At 32.5% G+C, this 11,509-nt stretch overlaps 1 protein-coding gene across 1 annotated transcript; it reads right to left on the bottom strand.

Annotated features, from left to right (window-relative positions):
• Positions 1-3,039: 3,039 nt before the first annotated feature.
• LOC136973389 (multiple coagulation factor deficiency protein 2 homolog) lies at positions 3,040-11,394 on the bottom strand. The gene is made up of 4 exons (XM_067268113.1): positions 11,199-11,394; positions 8,255-8,471; positions 4,800-4,957; positions 3,040-3,934 (listed from the first exon to the last, which is right to left on the bottom strand). The coding sequence occupies exons 2-4, from the start codon at positions 8,467-8,469 to the stop codon at positions 3,768-3,770; spliced, it is 540 nt and encodes a 179-aa protein (XP_067124214.1). The 5' UTR covers positions 8,470-8,471; positions 11,199-11,394; the 3' UTR covers positions 3,040-3,767.
• Positions 11,395-11,509: the final 115 nt, after the last annotated feature.

Here is an 11,509-nt window from a genome sequence, read left to right as displayed (position 1 = left end):
GAAGTAACGATCCATTTTTCAAGCACTTCTAAGTTTTAAAAACACATCAAGTGTCTACAATGATGCAAGTCTCAAAAGTTGTTTAAGTGTCACTCATTAATTTATGTTCTTTTCTATTTTTCATTCCATTAAAATATCTTTTTTTGTTATAATTTTTATTGTACTGAGAATATTTGTGTTAATTAATAAAGACAATAAAAGTACTTACAAATTTAATAACTTTTCTTTGAGCAACTTACAATTTGATGGAATGTCCAATACTAACATTATACTGACTACAGAGCTAGTAATGTTTATGATAAAATCCTTTCTGGCTTCTACACTTAGCTTAAAATCTAAGAAAAAAGCATAAATAGTCAACTAAAAAGTTACCTTTCAGGCTAAGTACAGAGTTCTTTGAGTGAACATAATATAATTTATAACCACAGAAATGCAAAGTACAGTCAAGTCAATATCATTTATTATGTACAAAATCAGTACATGCCCCGGTTCCGCATTGCACTGCCGGGGGTGAAAACAAGATACAGTTAAATTACAAGTTGTTTACAAATACAGGTAATTACAGAAATATTTAAGATGCTAATTTGGGATGATAAACGGGAGTAGATACAATATGAGAAGTAGAAACTAATGTTAGTACAGTTAATTTACAGCTTGTTTGCAAATTTTTGGGTGATTACAGAATTATCTAAAATAATAAAATTCTTGGATGATATACGAATAGATGAAAAATAATGATACAAGTGTTAATACATAATAATAGAACATAAAGATGTGGTTGGGTGCAGAAATGAAATTAAACACAGGAGTTACAAGACTTGTGAGTACATAAAACAAATTGTAAACTAGGTTACAGTAATAAGAGGATATGAAACAAAATATAAAGTGTTGTATACAGTTGGAGTTTAAATACAGAACAATACAGTACAAAAACAAAGTACAAAAGAATACGGTTCAATATAGAAAGCAGATACAATTGAGGTAGCGTATGTGCAATATTTACAGTAGGGCTAGAGCAGAGGCAGAGGCGATGAAACAAGAGGAAATGAGAGAGGAATTACTCTCTTGTGGTGGTGAGTGCAATGTATTCATAAGCACGCACAAAATTTACAAAGGCTGAATATAGTTCTTTGTGTTTAAAGAGGTCTAGCTGTTGGCATGGCTGGAAATGTTGAGTTTTGCTCCAGCCATAAGGGGTGCTAGATCTTGATGTACCACATTTTTGTCTTCAAAGTGTTCTTCAATAGTGCAAACTAAGAAATGCTAAGTACACTGATATGCAAAGATTCAATTAAATTCTGTATCTTATATACAATTTCAACCTATTCTCTATGAGATTTTTTGTAATAAATATGATGCCGTTCTTATTAAACTGACTAAAATACATAATTTTTGTAACTTATTATTTTCATTTAGCATAAATTCTTCTTAATTTAAAATTCAAATTGTTCGAAACTAGCCATTTCCAATATATAGGATGGTTCCAAACATGGAGACAAACTTCAGGAGTGGATTCTTGGCAGGATAAAGAACAAAAACAGTCCTATTAACAGTGTAAAAATACACCAGAGCTGAGATAGACCCACTTCTGTATTCCCATTCGCCACTATCTGCAGATTGATCAGGCTGTTGTATGGCCTGCCCAGTTGCAGACTTCAACCCCTTAATTATTAGTTATGGAGAATCTGGAGAATGCAATATGGGTTGAACCAGTTCCCAACGTGCAGTTGTTGGAGAAATGTGTGGATGCTGGACATTGTTTGGACATGTATGCCATAATGTTGTGCAACCTGTGTAGTTCGTGACACCCGGTGGCACTAATGCATTTCCAGCCGTTATTAGGACCATTTTTATTTTTCGTCCCGTTAGGAATTCACTCGTTTGGAACCACCCCGTAAATTAATATATCAATACGCATTCCAGTTTATAAAACATAATTTTGTGAAAAATTTGATTATCTGATTTTTAAATTATAAATAGAGTTTAATAAATTAATAGCTCTAAAATATTATTTTAAACTGAAATGATTTTTGAGAGTACATAGAGTCCGACTAGTCCAGCTAGTCCAAACTAATTGGGACCGAGCCCTGATCAGATTAGCAGAATAATTGAAATAATGCAGAAGCAAGCAGTAAAACAGGTCCAGTTTATATAGATCCAACACCATCAATGACTTGTTTCTGTTTTTGTAAGTATAGTACAGATCTGATGTTTTAATAGGCCAAGTCAAACAGTGATTTATTAATTTTGTACAGTATTAATACAGCATTACAATAAAATACAATTTTTTTTTTTTTGTTGTGGAATTTAAATCATTTTGTACCATTAATATCATTTAAATTCAACTGGAAAATACAAAAACCATATATTTTGCGAGCTAAAAAATTTCCTCTCCGCCGACTGAAACACGTTCGGATTAGCGACGTTCAGACTAGCGAGACTCTACTGTATAGTTTTATATCTTTACAATTACTACAGGGTGTTTCCATTGAATGTCCAACTTTTGTGGATTAATTGTGGATAAAGAAACATAAATGTAGTACTGTAGATGATGGTAATAGAAAGTGTCTGAAGAAGTTAGTAACTACATTAAACCACTACACTTCCACATACGCTCCTGACATATATCCAGCCTGTACTTGATCCTACGTCCAAGCCAAATGTGGAGTCTCCTGTCTGGCACTTTTGTAGCATATACACAATCCTCAATAAGTCCACAAAGATAAAAGTTCTAAGAGATAATGACAGGCAATCAAGCAAACCAAGAAATGGGGTCCTGGCAATCTAGACCATGCGACAGTGGACCACCTTGTGACAGTAGTGATCCTTTCTAGCTTATACATGTGAAACTTGATGTACTGACCAACATTCTCCAACATGTTTTATTCACAAAGCTAAAGAAATAAATTTTACAAACAGTTTAAAACTAGAGACATTCAAGGGAAACACCCAGTATATTTCAATTCCAATTAATGTAGGCAGTTTTACAAATAGAACTTAAGAACCGAACTATGTCTAAATTGTAAAGATTTCATTCTGGATATTGTAATAATATGTGATCCATCAGTCTACATGTCTTTTAATTCAAGGTAATTCGTGTAAAATGTAAAACTATGTTTTCAGTTGCTTTTAAATAATCTGAATTCTACTCATTAACTTTCAACATGTTGGTGATCATCTCCTATATTTAAATGTAAAATAACTTAATAACTAAATTATACCTTAGAAACTATCTGTATAATTTGGCAGTTTATCTTGTTAAGGTATAAAATTGTATGATAAGAGTCAACAAAGTGGCATAATCCAAACACAAAAAAAATAAGTTTTGTGTTTAATTCATATTGAAAGACTAGTTTTGAAGAATCAACATTGAATTGAATATTCAATGAACACTATACAGAGTTAAATTTTGATTGAATAATGCCATGTCGAGGATAACAAGCTCTGAATTTTTGCATTAAAGTAATAAATCGGTAATGTTTTAACAAATTAACAAAAACAAATACAATAACTCATCATAAATTCCAGTTTTTCTTAGAAGCCAATGTCATTTTTATCACTTTTTTGGGTACAAAATACACTTTCTTTTGTTCTAAAATAATAATATAAATCATAATTTAAACTTAAATCTATATATAAATAAAAATCTTTTTGACTCCTAAAGAATTGGAATGTGTGCAATATTTAACAATAAATAAATATAATTTAAATAACACATATTTTAAAAAAAACAAACAACGAATAAGAACGCGACTAGAAAAAATTATTTAGTTAGATCTCGACTGTTGAGCTGCAATAAACTCCGGATAGTCGATGAAACCGTCTTTATTCTGATCGTCCATGTCGAGAATCGGATCGATCATCGTCGCAAGTTCGTGGTCGGAAAAGATCTTTGGAGTCGCAGGATTATTTCCACTCTGCTTATTCTCTTCTACTAAATAAACCAATAAAATTATTATTATACTTTTACACAGAATAATAAACTAATATATAGAAAGCTTTAAAAACAATGAATATTTAAGAATATTCCCGAAACACAAACGTGAATTAAATAAATATTTAAACAATTTTCTGTATAAAATTTTCAATGATTATATTAAATAATTGAACATTTTTACATTTGCATATACAGAGTGGTCAAAATCAGTTTGCAGATGGTGGCAGTGTGCTATGCTTAATGGCCACACTGAGCTCCACAATTATTATAAAATAATAAATTACTAATATATATGTGTTGACTCAGGATTATCATAGAAAGATCGTTACACATACATGACGTTTTTCTCTTCTTTGAAATTAATACAATCCCCTTTCTTCAGTTTTGAAAATTTCAAGAGCTTCTAGTGTTCTAATATGGTCCATGTGTCGAGATTGTCTGATGAGGGTAGCCTCCCGAGATTAGCTTGTACACCATTATCGGAAGCATATATGACCAGAGCAATGGTGTGTTTCTTATTAGTTATTTCATATCAGTCTCTTGCCAGTCTCTTGTGGAAGAGACATTTGATTGAATTAATATACTCAAAGTCTTTCCGGAATGTATTGTCCCTCACCGGAACCCCATATACTCTATAACTGTTAACTGCATCTTTGCCATTGTAGAGCAACTTGTAAACAGTAGAATTATGTTTGTACGTTGGCATAGCATCTCTGTTAACAGCTATTTCCTTATATAAGACATGCATTTTTTTTATTTTTATGTTTCTTTCATAATTTCTTTGCTGGAGATATTTTAAGGTTTTCTGGAACATGTCATACAATTACATGCAAATTATTTATTAAAGAATTTTTTTACTTACAATGCCAATGTATAAGAGATTTTACTAATTCGCATCCATCTAGTTTATTATTTTTATCATTGTCATGCATTTTGAAGTAATGAAACTGTAATTCTTCTTCAGACATGTGGCTAATGTCGGGTTCGTCGACTATGCCTTCCAAGTGATCTTTTATGTGCCTGAAATTTAAAAATGCATTTAAAATATGATAAAATCAGAAATATTTAATATATTAAGCTTTGCTAATAAAATTAATATAATCTTCAGAAAATTGAATGTAAGAAAAATTAGATTTACAGACTTTGCAATTCTGCTCATCTCTTAATGAACGTTTTGATTTATACAAAAATTGCATTATAAACTAAAAAGCAATAGTAGAACTGTTTCCTTCAAAAGTGTAAATCAACCTCCAGTAGTGTAATCAAGTGGCTTTATTGAATAACAGCTTCCCCAGGCTGACAAATAATATAGGAAGAATAGTGACACCTAGAATATCAATGTGTGTAGTAAGCAAGTGCCATTTTTTATGATGCAACATTTAACTTTATCAAACAAACACAAGATGACTGATCTAAGCAAAAACTAAAGGCTTTTTCTTATGAAGGCAGATTACCAAAATGATGAACAGATAGCCAGAGCACTTAGGGCATTTCACACTAAGTTTGGTACATCCAGAAACCCTAATGACAGGACACTTGAAAAGTAAGAAAATGAAACTTCCAACCCAAAGCACTTCCATCAGAAAGGTAGCACAAAGATGGCATCAACAGAGAATCTCTTCACATTATTCTCAAACATTTTCTCAAGATGCATGCTTACAAAATTACTGTTCATTAGAAACTTAGTTACGGTGTAATGGCAACTCGAGCGAGCTTTGCTAATAAAATGATGGAATATGTTTGCGAGTAAGATATTAGATGCCAATAAGATAATATTCACAGACATCTTGGTGGCTATGTTAATAAGCATAATTTTTGATTTTGGGGAACATTGAATCCACAAGTCATTTTGTTCAAGCCTGTTTGTTTGCTCATCCTGTGAAAATCATAGCAAGAGCAGAAATTACATCGAGTATTGTATACTTAAATTTCATTGAGACTCCAGTCACAGTTCCCATATATAAAAGTTTTTTGGAAAAAATATTCTGCAGAAATATCACTTTATGCAAGATTGCACTACTCCCCACTGCACCAAAGATATGTTTGAGAGTATTTTCAACAAAATAATCTTCTAACAACAAAGCATTAATTGCTATAAATAAATCTCATAAACCTTATTGTGCTTTGCACTTATTTGACACACCTAGGACCTTCCTCAGGTAGAATTTCCTAAAAAATCAAATCTTTCTGGTGTTAGCGTTCTATCTTTGAATGCATACAAGACTCCAATGTATTCAAATTTCAAATGTTTTCTTTCATTACCCAATCAGGTGTGCCTGCATTGTTTGCTATAATGTGGGGGTCAAATATAGCTTGCAATGCCTTTGAGATTTGTTTTTTGTCTTTAAAATTGATAGGTAGGCCCTGGCGGTCTGCTTTAAATATTGCCAATGCTTCTAAATTCTTCAGTTCGTTTATATGGCACATTTGTCGTATTAGAGTAACCTGATGGAGTTCTGGCTTAATCCCATTATCACTGGCATATATAGCAAACAGAATACAGATATGTATGCAGAATGCCATTTTCATTAATTAATAATTAATAATAATAATAATATAAATGTGAAGATAAACAGCACATGTCCAGTGAGTTGCCAGATAGGTTTTATTAAAAAAAATAAAGCAGATTCTTCAAAATGGAGCCCAAATTATTTTTGAAGTGGCCCAAATCTAGTGGCCCAGAACCCTACAAATATATCATTCTGTCATCAATCTCACAATCTTGAAACCCAGCCATATTTTATGAGATAAGATAAAAGAGAGTAGTCCATGGGTAAGACGACACTCAAAAATGTGTTACTGTAAAACAGAGGCATTCGGTGACATTTGATGATAGGGAAGCTGTGCAGGCCCTGGATAGAATCATTGGAAGCATTATACAATATTTTGGTGCGTAACACCCGCAAGCTAAATCGCGTGAGGTTGCTGCTCTGTAAAACACACGCACGAATGCGTATAATCTGGCTGCTTTACACGATTCATATATTTTCGCCATGAAAGCTGTCCCATATTCTACAATATGGCACTTCCATTGGGAATACGCATATACGAATTTATATTCGAATATACAATAGCAGTCTTATCATTTTTTCTTCAAACGTAATATAGAAATTTGTAATGAGATACATAATGCAGTTATAATAAAATATTAATTTTAATTATTTCAAAGTATGTTAAAATATTAAAAATAATTGCACAATATGTATTTATATTTTAGAAAATACAAGAGAGCGGCGCTTCCACAGCTTTCGTGGACGAAATGCCGCTGCTGTAAAAGCAAAGCTATATTGACCAGATTAGAGTTGTCTATTGTTCTCTTACAGCACGGAGGCACTTTGATCTAAACAAATGAGTTAACATATTCTTATCACAGTTTGGACAGAATTTTCATGTCAAATTTCAAAGTAGTCATATTTTCAACATGTATCAGGATCATGTTATTGGATTGGACTGGATCAACATTTGTGGGTAGTGGAGTGGGGTTGAATGGCCTCCTTACAGCCCTGACTTGAATCATTTTGACTTTTTTTTCTCTAGAGTTATATCGAAGATAACTGTTACAAGGAGGGCCAAAGAATGCAGAACAATTAAAGACTGTAATTAAAAAGGTTGTTAAGACTATCAAAAGTGACATGTTAGAAAGGGTTTTTCAGGGGTTTCAAAAAAAGGGTTGAATTTTGTGCTGAATTAGATAGGGCATTTTGAAAATATCTACCATTAAAATGAATTTAATACTGTATAATGTGCTTTTGGACTGATTAAAATCTGTTTGTTCATTAACAAGTTATAGCACAACAAGTTAACAAGTTATATAAGTTTTTTGGGAGATCCATAGGAAGACCAGGCCAGCCAGTTAATGATTTGGTAACAATTTTAGGCCCACTATTATAAATTTATTGAAGGTTTGTTCGAACGTTTTCCAAAAAATCATGACTGAAGTTGAGCCTAGATAAACTAGAAAATTACAATTGCCTAGGGCATGGATCTAGAAGGATCCCAAAAATCAATTCATAAAGTTTTATTTCTTCATATTTGAATTTAAATGGTTAGTCACACAAGTGAATATTCTCTAAATTGGCTTTCAGGATTTCATTTATTACCAATACCTGTATAGAATGGTAGAAACAAGTATAAGTATTGGATTGGATCGGATCAAATCAGATTAGTTGGAAAATTATTGTATCATCTCTATAAGTTACCTTAGCTAGAATCTATAGAATTTAATACAAATAATAGAGCATGGAATGGAGAAAATAATAGAAATAACATTTATATCAATATATTTCATAAAAACATTTTATTTTAAAATATACTTACTCCTTGTCTTGAATTCTTGCTTTATCTCTAATTAACGTACCGTCTTTTTCATTTGGTGTCGATGGCATTCCCAGAGAGCCCGATCCCTGATGCTGATGTTGTTTAACATTATAATGATGTTTCTGTTGATGTATATTAACGTGTCCATTAATCTTTATAGTAACTATTTGAAAAATTATAATTATAAAAAGATATTCCTTGTATAATCTTCTCATTTCTGTAAAATTAAAATACAATACAAATATTAATTTAAAATTATACAATCATATCCAATTGCAAGATTTTATATCTGCAAAAAGCCAGATATGTTCTTCAAGAGTTGTGGACCATCGGTTTTTTTATACAAGCAAAATGCCAACAGGAACTACAGCTGTCAGAGTGATTCTTCACAAAAAAAGTCCAATCTAAAATTTTCTATATATTACTTCCAATTGAATCAGTTGATTGAAATTAAAATCAGTTTAGACATTTTTCTACTTCCCCGCATTTCTTTATGCAGCGAGTGTAGTGAAATGACGTCACAAGCAATGTTGGCCAATTAGAAACCAGTTTCAGTGCGTTCGCTGTAAAGCACTTCTCGAGCGCTGCATAAAGAAACGCGGGGCTTGTCAGCATAGTCATATTTAAATGGCAGCCTTTGTATAATAACTAAACCAAATTCTCTTCAAGAATGTTTCAATTAAATTCTCATTCACATTTGAACAATAATTTAATCTTGTTAATACATGATGTGTAAAGCAGGAGGAACACTACACAATTTTGCTGGTTGGCAAACAAGTTTGTCGCCCAACAATCTTGGTGAAGAGGACAAACACTAGATAATATTTTCCTCCAGAAACTAGTCTTGTAAGATAGTGTGAATAAAGTTTTGTTCGAAAATGCTATTTGTACTATTATAAAAAAAATACTATTACTTTAACAAACTCACAGTTATTTCAGAATTATTTTACCATGTGTTTTTCACTATCTTGATCCTAATAATGGATGTCACTGCTTACAAATTATAGAATGGCACTAATACCATCCAAGACATTCGGGATTGTCTGTAAACTGCATAACACTATTTTTTATACTTTTAATTACCATCTTAACCTCTCGGAATGCTCCAAAATGTTGCCACATATACCCACCCCCAAAAATGCATATCATCACTCAATCCCAATAATTACACTAAGGGATACTGAAAAAACATCGCATGCATTATGTAATTTACAAACATACCCTCCATTAATCGGTTGTTGTGGTAACAAACTGTTGTTTTCCAAACTTTTGGAAAATCAATGTTGGTCAATTTCCTTTCTTGGGAAACACATTTTGTGATGTCAAAATCTACAACAGAACACTGTGAATTTCAAAATCATGCTGTTTGTTGGTGGTGGGACCAAAAAAACATTGTCTACAAATTTGAATGCGACTGTACCACACCCAGATCTTACATTGGTGAAACTAGTAGGGAATTAAAGATCCGTTTTAAAGAACATATCTCTGCCATAGCGTACAATAATGATAACTCGGCTGTAGCTGCCCACTGTAATGATGAAGACTGTCAGATTGTAAAAGATACTGTCAAAATACTTAAAAAGGAACAAAATACTTATAAAAGAAGATGGTATGAACACTTAGAAATAATAAAAAACAAAGAGAAAAATCATGAACAATTCCGGCCAAAAATTACACGAATTGTGGTACACATATTTGACCAGAGGGGCATGGGGAGAGGGGGCATGGGGAGAGCATGGGGAGAGGGGGGAGGGTGATGGCTATTCTGGAATGTACTTCGAATCATCTGGTTACTCTATTCGTGTCACTGTGAATCTGCTTATTATTTTGTCTTAACAATGTATATTTTTACTTCTTTACTGTTTAACCAGCACCTCAGTTTATTATCGTGTTATTGTATCAGCACTAACCTTATTATGAAAAATTTTTTGTCATCTCGTGTTTAATCTTTTAATGTTTCAAAACATCGAATTGACGTGTTAAATGTAAGTCCACTGCCTTTTTTCATTCCTGTCAATTACGGTCCTTTTTTAAAAATTGTTAACCTCCTATTAATTAATTTTGTAGCAAAAAAGCTGATGAGGGACTCCACATCCAAAATGCATTCTGAAAATAAAATAGTGTTTTTCTAAGTCTAATTTGATGTCCTGTGATGGTGTAATAAGTCTAGTGGTAAAGCCAACCTTAGTACTCACAAGCCATTAGGAAGACTAGACAAGAAGCGTATCACAGTATTCATGCTGTCTGTCTTGCTTAACAACAATTCATATGCATCTAACATCAGTTAATAATTTCATTTTAGCATTACACCTATTTTATAAACATTCTAGTTTCTTCTTTCAATGAACCAACACTATTTTAAGCAGTGTTCTCAGATAGTTTTCTAATTTTCTCATCTTTAAATTTCTGTCAACTCTCGTAAATTGTTCAATGCTGGAGGAGGAAGGTTTCAGATTTTATATCTTGCACCGATTACCCTAAATCTACGATTCTTTTGGATTGGATCGATGGTTTTTTAATCCCGTAGGCACTTCACGGGCCTCTTTTTAGCAAGACCATTATGTGTTTGGCCAGGTCTGCAACGAGACAGCCTAGAGGTGAGGGACAGGCCCAACGCATTAGGACAAACCACCTCAAAAAATTCCAGAGGATTTTTGATCCTCCTAATTCAATCCCGAAGTCCCCAGAATGGAAGTTGCCACCTGGGAGGACTCTTACAAAAAATTTAATCCTAAATAGGAGTAAATTTCATGTAAAGCACGTGAAGAAAACCCATAAAACTTCACGTGGTCGAACCATTGGTGAAGCGTGAACCCTCAACCGACCACCAGTGCTGAGTGGTTCAATTCTTTTGGATTTTTGCTCATATATGGCCTCATAACTTTTGAAATCCTTATAATTGGCTTTTGACAGAATAAAATCTTTCCTTTAAAATTTGACTTACTTAAATCTTTTGAAAATATAAAAAAATTTGGATTTTTCTCATTTAATTACATCTTCCTACCAACAAGCCGGCTTGATGTATCATGTGGGATTCATTAGTCGAAATTGACAGCTAAAATTACGCCCTCTGACGGATACATTAGAAAATTTTTCGAAATTATTCTAAAAGAACGTAATTCGCTCGTTCGAAATTACTATCAAGATATAAAGTTCGCGACATATTTTACGTCTTATAAAGTAAAATATAATATTCGCATCAAACCGTTATTATTTATAAATTAATATTCGGATTTTTTAATAAAAACATCTCGT

The sequence above is a fragment of the Centruroides vittatus genome, unplaced genomic scaffold, assembly GCF_030686945.1.
Source record: "Centruroides vittatus isolate TY-2023 unplaced genomic scaffold, ASM3068694v2 contig_3166, whole genome shotgun sequence".
In the NCBI taxonomy this organism is placed as follows: domain Eukaryota; kingdom Metazoa; phylum Arthropoda; class Arachnida; order Scorpiones; family Buthidae; genus Centruroides; species Centruroides vittatus.
This window is presented reverse-complemented; position numbering and strand designations above follow the sequence as displayed.